This window comes from Citrus clementina, unplaced genomic scaffold (assembly GCF_000493195.1).
Source record: "Citrus clementina cultivar Clemenules unplaced genomic scaffold, Citrus_clementina_v1.0 scaffold_4, whole genome shotgun sequence".
NCBI lineage: Eukaryota > Viridiplantae > Streptophyta > Magnoliopsida > Sapindales > Rutaceae > Citrus > Citrus x clementina.
Window position 1 is genome coordinate 7,094,648 of NW_006262274.1, and position 13,500 is coordinate 7,108,147.

The 13,500-nt window shown below is 34.6% G+C and overlaps 1 protein-coding gene across 4 annotated transcripts; it reads left to right on the plus strand.

Annotated features, from left to right (window-relative positions):
* Nucleotides 1-12,921, plus strand: LOC18043634 (pullulanase 1, chloroplastic). 4 transcript variants are annotated; one of them, XM_024186474.1, is made up of 28 exons: nucleotides 1-346; nucleotides 485-635; nucleotides 740-792; nucleotides 927-1,035; nucleotides 1,568-1,704; nucleotides 1,813-2,012; nucleotides 2,184-2,333; nucleotides 2,747-2,807; nucleotides 3,510-3,630; nucleotides 4,666-4,756; nucleotides 4,847-4,940; nucleotides 5,028-5,123; nucleotides 5,224-5,364; nucleotides 5,611-5,661; nucleotides 6,374-6,444; nucleotides 6,633-6,725; nucleotides 7,416-7,506; nucleotides 8,353-8,424; nucleotides 9,405-9,461; nucleotides 9,817-9,885; nucleotides 10,876-10,932; nucleotides 11,005-11,079; nucleotides 11,183-11,271; nucleotides 11,509-11,586; nucleotides 11,726-11,864; nucleotides 12,015-12,124; nucleotides 12,209-12,308; nucleotides 12,548-12,921. In XM_024186474.1, the coding sequence occupies exons 1-28, from the start codon at nucleotides 104-106 to the stop codon at nucleotides 12,656-12,658; spliced, it is 2,910 nt and encodes a 969-aa protein (XP_024042242.1). In that variant the 5' UTR covers nucleotides 1-103; the 3' UTR covers nucleotides 12,659-12,921. The 4 variants fall into 4 exon arrangements, with proteins under 4 accessions (XP_024042242.1, XP_024042243.1, XP_024042244.1 ...); XM_024186475.1 differs by having other exon boundaries at nucleotides 927-1,023; XM_024186476.1 differs by lacking the exon at nucleotides 5,611-5,661.
* Nucleotides 12,922-13,500: the final 579 nt, after the last annotated feature.

The following is a 13,500-nucleotide window of genomic DNA, read 5'->3' on the forward strand; positions in this document are numbered from 1 at the left end:
CTGTTGATGATCTACATAGGATCACGGGAAAACGAAAAAAACAGGGAAAAAAAAATGATCTGCAAAGTGCAAACACAGTGATTCTCAGTAACTGTTAGCAAAAATGTCATCGCCACTTTTTCTTTCTTCTGCATTTTCAACGGCCAACGGTCACCTCCCCCTACTTTCCCCTCGTCCTGCCACGTGTCCTTCTCCTGGTTTCGCCTCTAAACCAACACTTGCTCCTACTGCGACCTTCTTCTACAGAGAAAGTGTCCACCCTCGCTTTCGCTGCTGCTGCTGCTGCTCCTCCTCCTCATCTTCCTCCTCTATGCCTCTTGAACTATCCACGTCAGCTTCTGATCAGGTCTCCGTCTTCACTTTCTATTTTTTTAAATTTTATTTATGAATTGTGGATTTTTTTTTTTTGTAATACTTGTTTTACTTTTTAATTCTGTTAAAAAAGGAGTAATATTTGTTTTACATTTTAATTCTGTTAAAAAAGGATGATGATTTGGGGGATAGCTTGTTATACTCGAGGGCGTACTGGGTTAGTGAATCCATAATCGCCTGGAATGTTGATGTCCCGGATGGCTCCTGCTACTTGTATGCTAGTAGAACTGCTGCCTTATCGATTTCGTATGGTGGGATTCAAGGTTTTTACTCTATTGACTATAACTGCCGCGTTGGAGTAAAAAAATTCTGTTTAATCAAATTGAATGAATGTAACTAAATGTTGGCGTTATTTACATTTATACAGGTGCGGACGTTGAGATTGAGCTTCAAGAAGACAAAGGCGGCCTTCCAGCAAATGTAATGTGTATCAAAATTATTAGACTTTTGGGTTCACTATGATTTGACTATATAAACTCTCTAATTTCGGGTTTCTATGCATTTTGAATGGCTACTGATGTTGGGAAATTTTCTCAAACTTAATTATGTTCTAGGTGATTGAAAAGTTTCCCCATATTCGAGATTACAAAGCTTTTAAGGTGCCTGCTGGTTCAGACGCCAAATTGCTCCTCAAATGCCAATTAGCAGTTGGTACTTACAATTGTACGCATTTTGCTGTGTTTGTCTCTTTTTATGATACTCATGATTGGTGCACTATTTAATTGAAGGAAAAGAGGGCATCATTGGTGTATTATAAGCATAACTGATTGACAAATCACTGTATATGTTGGCATGACCGAATATTTATTTTCTTTGGGAACTTGTTAATGAGAATGGGACAAGTTTTAATTGTATCAGTTAATCTTTTACTGCATAGACCTAGGATGGCGTTTCACTGCAGAAGGCAGAAACCATAGAAATACTTTTCTTCCCTGGCCTGTTTCGGTTTGTTGAGACTTAATGTTATCAACATTCATTTTCCAGCTTACATGTTGACAACATTGTCTTCATCGTGTAATATTGTTTATTTTACCATCTGTTCACTGTTTATATGTAATTACATGAGCGTTGAAGTTCCCTATCTCTGATGTTATGATCATTTTTATACTTCTGCAATCTTAAATACAGTCTCCTGTTGATATTTTTGCAGCCCACTCTCTCTTATTTATTTATGTATTTAATTTTTTGGTTGCAGCTGATAGGAAATGTAGCGATGCTACTGGGTTACAGTTACCTGGTATCCTGGATGAATTATTCTCATATGATGGTCCTCTTGGGGCACTTTATGCAGAAGAAACTGTGTCACTTTACCTTTGGGCTCCAACTGCTCAAGTAAATTATATTTCAGAACTAATGTTTACTATATAGTTTGTGGATGCTGAAGACATTTTCATTTCCACACGTGAATTTTTTAATTTTCTTATTTGTCCATTAAAATAGTCAGTATCTGCTTGCATCTATCGAGATCCATTAGGTGGAAATCCTCTAGAAGTTGTTCAGCTCAAGGAGAATGATGGTGTTTGGAGTATTAAAGGCCCAAAAAGCTGGGAAGGTTGTTACTATGTGTATGAAGTATCTGTCTACCATCCAAGTGCATTGCAAATTGAGAAATGCTATGCAAATGATCCATATGCTAGAGGGTATGCTAGCTGTCTCAGTTAGCAAACAATTCTCTGAAACTAGCTAAGGTTTTTTATATTCTAAAGTTAAAAATCTTGTATCTTTCACTATCTAATTTCATTGTATTTGATGGCTATGCATCATGCATGTGCATTTCCCATGACGTTCACACTGTTTCCTTGCTGGAGCAGGCTTTCATCAGATGGTCGGCGAACACTGTTGGTCAATCTTGATTCTGATACTTTAAAACCAGAAGGATGGGATAAATTGGTGTATGAGAAACCTGATATACTTTCTTTCTCAGACATAAGTATTTATGAGTTGCATGTAAGGGACTTCAGGTAAAAATAGAATCCTTCCCTAAGGTTGTTATCTAACGTTTCTTTGATTTATTTCTCCAAAGCATGTGATAAATTTTTTAGGCAAGATATTTTATTAAATGTTTGCTAGAAAATTTTGAAATAGTTTTGCAGTTCATGAGTTAAGGAAAGTCCTTGTTTCCAAGTTTTAAAATTATAGAGTTGCAAAAGTCACAACTGTTGGGTTGCCTTGCTCTACTTTTTATTTTTTTTAACACAATGAAAAATCTGCGGAGGGAGGGGGTCTTGCTTTTGGCATGTTTAGTCTACTAAATGTCAGAAAGATCAAATTATATGGTTATGTTTTACAAACTGGGTTTCTTGAATTTATTATTATTTTTCTCATGCTGCAGAGTTCTATTGGTCCGTTTTCATTATAATACTCTGTTTTGCAGTGTCAGCGACCACACTGTACATCCTGATTTCCGAGGCGGTTATCTGGCTTTCACTTTGCAGGTATTTCTGTTTTTATGATCCTTGTTGCTAGAATTGTTTATGGAGATTTATTATTTGCCTATACTGCAAATCACTGAAGAAATATACCTTACCATGCTCTAACGTAGATCCTAAGAACAGAGATTAAATGTTTGGCAATGGCGTTTTTCTAATCAGAACAGAAGATATATATTTGATTAGATTTTATTTATTTATTTTGGGTAATAGCATTATTTAAACTTTTATGAATTTATGATTGGTCTTCATTTTTGACGTAACAAGGATCAAAGATAAGAATTTTGGTTTAAAATGTTTTATCTTAATTGGGGACATTATTTAATGAGGATGCATAAATACTGTGTAATAAGCTCTCTTCCATTGTTTATACAATGGGCATTTGTTGTTTTGTTATAAAAGGCATCTGCAGGTATAATTTATTATTTATTTTTCATATCTGATGACTGGCTTTGTTAAAAGGTAGCTTTAGAATTTCACAGCACTGAAAAATACGCTGTTGTCCTAAATTCAATGTCTGACCTATAATCTACTTGTCTTTAGTTGGACCATACATAATAAAAGTAACTAGAAAATTTAGATAGAATAATTGTGTTCATTTTTTTAAATAGAGTATTCATGTTCATTATAAATAATTATTTTCATGCAAAGAAGAAAAAATTGCATCAGTCTGATATGACTTAACAGTGAATCATTTCCTACTTGAAGAACTCAGCAGGTGTAAGTCATCTAAAGAAATTATCCAATGCTGGTCTGACTCACGTCCATTTGCTTCCAACCTTCCAATTCGCCGGTGTTGATGACCGGAAGGAGAACTGGAAGAGTGTGGGTAAGTTTGTTGCTTATTCCAACCTTGTTTAAGTTAGCCTCTGATAATCCATTAAATTTCCTCCCATCAACCCTCAGAAAAACATAACATGTTTTATGGTGATGTAGGATCCTTACCTGGATTGGTAATTTATTATACCTGTTGGGTGGTTACTAGCCGAACTTATAGGAGAGGGTTATGTTTTCCATGCTGCTTCTTTGGGCAGCATAAAAGATAAATTTTGTGCATTCTAATTCTGATATGTTGACTATTTTACATATTGAAATGAGGCCTAGTATGAATAATGAGCTTACAAATTCGGAAACAGTACATGTGAAATCCAGATGCAGAAAAATGAATCTTTGTGGAGTAGAAATCTAAGAATTTTGCAACAAGCTTTCTGAAGATGAATATGACTTTTTGACATGTCTCATGCGTGCAATGTAATATGCATTTAAAAGTTGTCAAATATCCTGAATATGAATTAAAGGGGACAGTCTTTACTAAACTTTAGTTGAAAGGAATCTGAATACTTACCCCCCAGTTATTTTGAAAGAGATGCCTTAATGTATCTTGATGTTGAAGCTGCATGTTTCATGAATAATTTCAGTATAGATGACTTGAGGTTTCTTCAACTATTCTGGATTTGTGTACTACAATGTATTTATTTTAAGATTATCACATTATCACCTAGATCATATTTATTGGTTCTCTCATGTCTTATGTTGCTAAAATGTGTCCTATGTTGGTTCTCTCATATTTATGGATTTGTAAGATCTCTATATGTCCCTTTCTTGCTTTCTATAATTAGTCGTGATAGCATTTTATCCTTTTTTATGGTAAATGAGATAATTCATCAGATGTAATCATGTAAATTTACAATTTTCAACTTCTTTCTTTGAAACTATAGCACTCCAATTTATTTTGTGAAAGGTCAGTATCTGATCTCTTTTCTGGTAGCTCAGCTTTTATGTTTTTGGGGTTAGGTTTTCTTTGGTCAGAATACCTTCTCATCCTGGTGGATTGTTTGTGCATGTGGCATCAAATCTTTTGCAGATGCCGAGGTGCTGGAAAAATTACCACCTGATTCAACTGAGCAACAAGCTCAGATTACGGCTATTCAAAACGATGATGGGTATAACTGGGGGTGAGCTCATGAATGCTGGTTTGGTGAATAATTGCAATTTATTTTCTTCTGTAAACTTATAAAGCTTTCTTTATCTGTTGTCTTATACAGGTACAATCCTGTTCTTTGGGGAGTTCCGAAAGGAAGCTATGCGAGTAACCCAAATGGTTCTTGCCGAACAATTGAGTTCAGAAGAATGGTTCAGGTTAAATGGCCAATAATTTCATGGAGATTTTAGGTCTTTGTTGTATATACAGTCAACAGAATCCTTTATCTTTTTGGTTTCCTGCAGGCTCTTAATCATATTGGCCTTCATGTTGTGTTGGATGTTGTCTACAATCATCTGCAAGGAAGTGGGCCTTTCGATGATAATTCTGTTCTCGATAAGGTCATCATTTATTACTGAAAATCATAATAACACTGCTCACAAGCATTTTGACCGGTAGAATGACATACTACAAATAAGGTGACACAAAATTTTTCCATAGGTTGTTCCAGGTTATTATCTGAGGAGGAACAGTGATGGCTTTATTGAGCACAGTACATGCATGAATAACACTGCTAGCGAGCATTATATGGTTGAACGTTTGATTATTGATGATCTTTTATGCTGGGCGGTCAATTATAAGGTAATCATTGCAACATGCTGTGTTTCTTTGTCCCATGATGCAACTGCCTGTTGTACATGGTTGTTGGTTTACAAGGGTTGCTTCCCTTTTTTCTTTATAATTAACTGTAGTGTTCTTTTATTTAGTAAATAAAGTTTTAGCTTAATATAGTTTATGTTATTTATGCTTTTTTGCAGATATTGTTCTAATAATTTAACCGGTGGCTTCATGAATTATTGATATTTTATGTTATTATGGTTTTGTCAGGTTGATGGGTTTCGATTTGACCTTATGGGCCATATAATGAAAAGTACAATGGTATATGATATTCTTTTGACTGTGTTCTTTCAGACTTTTCTTATCAAATTTTTACAGAGAAGTTCATCATGTTCTGTATTCAGAATTGAACTGAAATTCGTGGGCTGCAGTTCTATTGTCTCCTATTTATGTCTGCTTGCTTTATTCCGTCCTTTAATTTCTTATTATCTACATTATTTGCTTAATTATTTGGTTACTTACTCTAACCAAACGTCTAGGCAATTCTAGGAATTTAGCAAATCTGCATCTGATGCAAAAATTGCATCAGATGCACGACAGCCCAATTATCGTTTGGCATCATAGCATTGCACTTGGAGAAAGAATTAGTATGAAACACTCGTTAATGGACTTTGGCATTAAATAAGAATTAGTATGAAACACTCATTAGTGGACCTTTGCGTTAAATACTTCCTTTTTAATTATTTGCTTCGATATTTGGTTATTTAGAGAGAAGTTCACTTCTGTTTTTGAGAACCTATTTAAAAGCTTCTTTTTAAATGCTATTTTTAAATCCTACTTGCATGTATTTTGGCTATTTTCCCAGTTTTCCTAGGTTACTTATTTACTGCTAGTGATGCCGTCTCTGTGAATGATTGATGTTAAATTCTGACATGGCAATATGGGATGAAAGTTTATATGATTTGACTTGTTTGTCCTGACTCTTTTATCATAACCATGCATCTAATAGATAACTTACTTGATATGTACTTAGATGAAAGCAAAACATGCACTTCATAGCCTAACGAAGGAAATACATGGAGTTGATGGCTCAAGTATCTATATGTAAGTACAAACTACAAAGTTTTGGTTTTCCTATTTTGCCAGTTGTAAATTCCTAGTTGTATTCATCGTGGATTGACAATAAGCATTGCACTAGTTTTTCTTTTTTCTTTTTCCACATACAAATATCCTATTTTTCAGTTTAATATAGCAGTTGCATAATTTCATCCGGACACGGTTCCTCTTTCTAGATATGGTGAAGGATGGGACTTTGGTGAAGTTGCTAAAAATGGACGCGGAGTAAATGCTTCACAGTTCAATCTTTCTGGGACTGGAATTGGAAGGTACTCTTTCTTCATCTGAACCATTTGTTCTCTAACCCCGCTTTGGTTTCAACCAAAATAGTAGGGGTTCAAATCCTTGGAACAATCTACTTAGGATGTTATATCCCCCAAGAATTACCAAGGTTGTAGGATCCAACAATGGTCCCAAATGTGAAAATCTATGAACTCGTAATAAAGGTCGGTAAAAATAAATTAAAAAAAAAGAAGGAAAAGGGAAAAAAAGAAACTAAAACATATTATTGCTTTATGTGATAAGCAGAAAGTATGAAGATGTCTTCCCTTGAACATTTCATGGTTAGCTTGTTGACAAATTATAGGATTGTACAGCATCTATTGCCGCTTGTATCTGGCATGCATTGACAGTAACATCTTCAGGAAAAACCAGAAAGAATGAAGATGTATTTTGCATTACATTTGGAAGCCTTGACTGGTAAGCACTGTCTAGTTTTATAAAACTAAATGGGAACCGTATATTTGAGGTGGCTTTTTTGGCCATTTCATTGCTGATGCTTTTTGTTAGAGCTAAACACTATTGTTTGAGCCCTTAATCCCCAGCTTAAGATTTTAGGTCAAGCAGTAACTTAACACTTTCATCTAGTAAGAGTACCATGTTGTCACTTTTGTTGTTTATTCTTTGTTAATCTTTGAGAAGCATTTTTCTTTTGAAAATGATTTTAAGATTTGCTCCAGTTTTAATGATCGAATTCGAGATGCAATGCTTGGCGGATCTCCATTTGGCCCTCCTCTTCAGCAGGGGTTTGTTACAGGCTTATTGCTACAGGTATTCAAATATTTTTCCTTTTTCCTTTTCAATTGTTTGTTGGGGTTGTGTTTGGTAGCTAGTTCAGTCGATAAAACATTTTGGGGTGGTATAATAGGTTTGGGGTGAAGAAGGGATTTAATTGTTTTCGGGGTGAGGAAGCATTGATGCATATACTGTGTTGTCATGTGATGCACCTTTCAAGCGGCAACTTTCCAAGACCAAAAAATTTTTGGTAGCCGCTCAAACTAACATTTTGACATGATCTTTTTGTTTCAACACCTGACGGACAATAACCTTTTCAACTAAATCAAAATATGAGAAAGTAACTAACCATCAGTTCTTATGTGCTAAAGAAATCATGTTTATTTCTGAAGTCATCTGAGAACTGATTCGCTGGTAAATTTACAATATTAAATTTTGGCAGATGTCATTAGTTCTAGTCACCAATTTGTCCATCTCTCAAGGTTTTTGTTTTTGTGTCTCTTTAGATTTTTGTTGCTGTAGGGTCTTCAGCTGCAATTTGCAGGTCAATAACTGGAAATCTTGTTTCCTAAGTATCTGGTTGGCCAAACTGTATTGTTTGACATTGGAGTTTGACCATTTTATTAAATTTTGTTAAAACCTTTCTTTAGAATACATGGTGGCGAGCTTTAGAAAATATATGAAATGATCTTGGAGAAATAATATTTGATTTTTGGTTGATTCTTAATTTGAATTTTCCTAAAATTTAGTCAAAAATCAATGTATCTTGCCTTCTTCATGGAGAAGTTTCTTTCCACAATGCATGTTTTCTGTCATTCCTCAGTAAAGAAAGTCTTTATATAATACTTCTGGTGACAGTGCTTGTTCATTGCCTATCTGCAGCCTAATGGTCATGACCATGGTACGAAAGCTGTTGAAGAACAAATGCTAGCTGCAGCAAAAGACCACATCCAGGTAGATTTGTGTGATGCATTTGCATATTTGATAATGTCAAATAAATAGTTTCCAAAGTTAGATACTAGTATGGTGATATGACCTCAGTTTGTTATGATGTAAATTCAAATGCTTTGCCTATGGATGGGGAATGGAAAGAAGGGAAAACCCCAAAAAGTCAAATATACTTGCAATGAAAAAATTGATCCAATTTTTTTTGTGCTCACCCTGTCGGAAATGGATTTGGTTCAGTAGCATCAAACCCAAGAGATTTGAAGAATGACTGACTGGAATAAAAAAAGAAATGAAATACTGGTTCTGCATTTTAGGCATCTGAGCCAACCTGTTTAATTATGAGTCACTTTTGATGCCTTGCTATTGAGTTTGTCTCCTAAGGTTTGGAGCTAATTACAGAATATCAAAGCTTGAGTGGTATTAGCTACTTAATTTCTGTTTGGTAGTTTAAGATTAGGTAGCATGCAAACTGAGCTCCTAGAAATTTTTTGTTTTTGAATCGTTTGGATTCCAGAATATTCTAATCGATATATAAGTTTGTTTCAGAAGCCTACATTTTTGGTTTAGTTTCAAAGCTGCCAGCATACCTTTTTCTTCTAGATTTCAATTTCATCTGCGTTTCCTAAGGAACTGAGAATGTATAACTTCGCACATTCATGTAAGAAAACGTGATCTGCTTTAGCATGCATAAATCCATTGTCATCTAATAAGCATGCATCTATTGTGCTCATAATAATGTTTATCCGTTGCCTTGTTTCTCTTAGAAAAATTAAGGATTTAGGTTGAATTTGATATTGACAACCATGATCACAAAACCATCATGATTATTTCTCATCTGTACAAAACTGTGCTTGCCACCCTTGATAATAAATTGTTACAAATTTTTAGGCCCTTCCTATAATCTTTCCCTCATCTTTCAAATGATCCTAAGGTATTTCATTTTTCTTAGATATACTGGAAAAATGAAGTAATTTCATGTGTTGCAGGTTGGTTTGGCTGCAAACTTGAGGGATTTTCAGCTAACCAACAGTGAGGGAAACAAGGTATGTGATTGAAAAAGCAGTTTGTCCGTGTCTAAAATTATAGTTATATGTCTAGAAGTTAATGATGGAGCAATAATATGGTCACTTCCACCTATAAAGTTTTCTACTCATGTTGCTTTGACAGTTTTTGAAATAGATATTTCTTTACTCTTATACATCTGTATTGAATAATTCTTCTACGGTATGCTTATGCTTCTGGTTTATGCATGTTTTCTTTTATTAAAAAAGTAACTCATGCAAAGTATGTCGTTTCTATAATGTTAATTTGCAGTGATTCTTTTTCCCTTTCCCGGAATATTATGACCAAAATATGGTCTTTGTTCAACTTAACATTTATTTATGATGCTTTTATTAGGTTAAGGGATCAGAAGTTAAAACTTACGATGGGACACCTGTTGCTTATGCATTATGCCCTACTGAAACAGTAAGATCTCTGTATATACAATCTTTCTCATGATTTTACATGCCTGCTTTCCAGTTTCGTGTGCTTCTTGTCATCTTTAACTAAGATGCATGATGAAATATTCTCCTGGGACACATGTCCAACAGCATTCTTGCTGAAAATTTCCTGTGTTATATTGGAAATATGTAATAAATGCTGCAACATAGCACATTAAAGAGCCATTAATAATACTTTAGTCACAATATGCGGTGAAACAGACTTTCTTAGCCTCTGCCAAGTTCTTAGCTGAGCCGGCATAAGTATTGATGCAACTGATTATGCCCCAAGTCACAGCATAACCCCCTGTATCTTGTCTAGGGTTCAAAGACGTCAATTTATATCTTTTTGGATTCTTTGTTCTTATTCTACTGATAAGAAGTTATTTATTGAATATGGGATGGTTAGAGATTCAGTGATATTTCATGTTGGGAAACAATATGTTATCCCAACTATCTAGCTTGTACAGAGATTTTCAGACTTCAGATTTGATTTCTATTTGGGGAAAAAAGGGGGAAATGTAACTTTGACCCCAGTTGTTTGACATGGTATGAAATTTCATAGATGCTGTTAATATGCGTTCCTGTTTTATTTTTGTTACTAAGAATTTCATGTTATATGGAGGTTGTGTATTATATGACCTGTATCTGGGTGTTATTGTTCAATATACATAAGCTTAAATTGTTGCAATGATGTTCAATGTAAAAAGATTATCATTTTATGATCACTGCTGTGGCATTTCCATCCTGTTAGCCATGGACTGTCATGTTAAATTTTGTGAAAATATTTCTCAAAATATCTATTAATGTTTCTGTTCACAAATCCCAAATTTTCGTACAAATTTCCTGTTATTTTTACCACTATTCTTGGTGTTTTCAATGTGATAACAGCATGACTTTAGGTTTTTGGAAATGAGACTACGTTATGATATGATTTCTTATAACTTTGTGATTGACATCTTTGATTGCTTTTCAGATTAGTTATGTTTCTGCTCATGACAATGAAACCCTGTTTGACGTTGTGAGTTTGAAGGTATGATCAACAGACCCTTGCACCTTCTTGTGCACCTTTAACTTCAGTCTAATTAAGCTGATTTACTTGCAGACCCCGATGGGAATTTCAGTAGATGAAAGATGTAGGATAAATCATTTGGCAACAAGTATAATTGCACTTGGACAGGTTTTGTATACTTATAAAAGCAAACATTCATCAGAATTTGACACATTGCATATTTCATTTTCTAGCTTTTACATGTTGTCAGTGATGATTTTTTCTCTGTTAGGGAATACCATTTTTCCACTGTGGTGATGAGATCCTGCGCTCAAAGTCACTTGATCGTGATTCGTACAACTCTGGTGATTGGCTCAACAGGTCCACTGCTATTATCGTTTGAAAAATAATGTTGTATTTACTGAAATGGATTTGATGTTTTCTTGTTCAATCTTTTTTTATTTGCTAAATTATTATTCCTTTCCTGATAATTATACTATGACAGAGTTATTACTTGGACTTGTCATTGATCATAGACATTTGAAATCCTATTACTTGAACATGAATAGGATTCAATGACGTTATCTCAGATTCGAGTTTGCTTGTCAACATTTGCAGGATAGACTTCAGTTACAATTCTAATAATTGGGGTGTTGGCCTCCCTCCAAAAGAGAAAAATGAGAAGAACTGGCCACTGTAAGGACTCACTTTCCAATTATCATCAGTTGGTCTTCTTTTGCATTTCTTAGGTGACAACATTAGTTCTTCAGCTTTCTGTCAAGAGCATATGGTGTAATAACTTTTTTCTGATAATCTGTGTTGGTTCTTTTTCTAGAATAAGACCAAGATTGGCAGATCCATCCTTCAAGCCTCAAAAGAGTCACATCCTTGCTGCATTGGAGAACTTTTCAGATGTTTTACGTATTCAGTACTCTTCACCACTTTTTCGTTTGAGGACAGCAAATGCTATCCAGGTGAGGAGAAGACACATGTCATGCCTGGATTGCTTCCCAAATTGTGAATGATAGCTTTACATAACAATTATTTGCTCTTAAATTTTTTTCTACAGTAGTATGCACGCTTAATGATATGGTTTCTCTCCATCTCTTGCTCTCTCTTTTAAGGAACGAATATGTTTTCATAATACTGGTCCCTCAGCCGTTCCTGGTGTTATTGTGATGAGCATTGAAGATGGCCATGAAGGTGTACCAGGGTTGTCCCAACTGGATTCTAAGTGAGTAGAAAAATTTCGATGTTTGTTTGTTTTTCTCTTGATGGTGATATGAATAATAGAGTTGCTACCCTTAATTCTTCTCAGCTACTCTTACATTGTGGTGATCTTCAATTCAAGTCCAACTGAGGTCTCATTTGTCAGCCCTGCACTACAAGGAAAAAATCTTCAATTGCATCCTATACAGGTAGCCTACATCTTACCAAATGAAAATTTAAGGATAGGCTTAGAAATTGTTTTGGGACAGAATAACATCTGATTAAATGATTCAAATTTCTACAAAGTTCGTGATTTAAATTAATGAACCCACCTTTTGGAATGAAAATCCATAATGCATGCAGGTGAAGACAAATGATACTGTTCTCTGACGTTATGGTTGTGTATTTACCAATATTGATGGTTTTACTATTCTCATTTTCGCTACAGGTGAAATCAGTTGATGAAATAGTCAAGAACTCATCATATGAAGCAAACTCAGGATGCTTTGTGATACCCCCAAGGACAACATCTGTCTTTGTTGAGCCTCGGGCTACTTGAGCTGCTTCTTTTGTTCGGCTCCAACTATCTGGTAAATCTTTAAGATACAAATACCGGATTATTGTACTTGTGTTCTAATCATCGGTAAACACTTTGGACCAGAAATGCAGTCTCCTTCAAGGCTGTTTCTGGTGAGTGAATAAAAACAACACGGCAAGTTCTCTTGCAACATCGGATAAATCTTCGCTCCGGTGACTTGCTATCTGTCTTTAAACCGTTGATCACCCAGATATTAATGATTGTTAAAGAACACGTATTCAATCTCCAAATTGTCTCTAAATCCAGATATCTGTACGTTGATTAACAGGAAATTATTTCGAAATTGGATGCAGAATAAAAAAAAAAATTCCAAAGAAATGCATAAATTATATAATGTACAAGGTGTGGTTTCCGTCTCTTAACTAGAAATTGTGCGGAAACAAAATGGACTGGATGTATGCTGAACTGTAAATGGGCCAGAGTTGCAGAATCGGCTACTTGGATAGGCCTATAGGTGGCCCAATCGAAGGGATTGTCAATAGCCGCTTGAAGTAACCCAAAAAATAAAAATTAATTAATTAAATTAAATAAAGAATAAGAATATGAAAAGTTGTTTTGAGGATTCGACGTCATTGGCCTTTTGACCTGGATGTTGCTCTACATCGGTGTTTCATGTTATTAATTTTTTTATTTAATTTACATAATTTGAATGTTGTATTTTTTAATTCTAATTTGAATTCCGTGTTGATATGTAGTGTCGTGATTTCTTAAATATCTTATGCTATATGTAACATTATTTATAACAATACATATATATTCTTATATAATAAACTATAATCACAATCTTGTAAAAGATTTACACA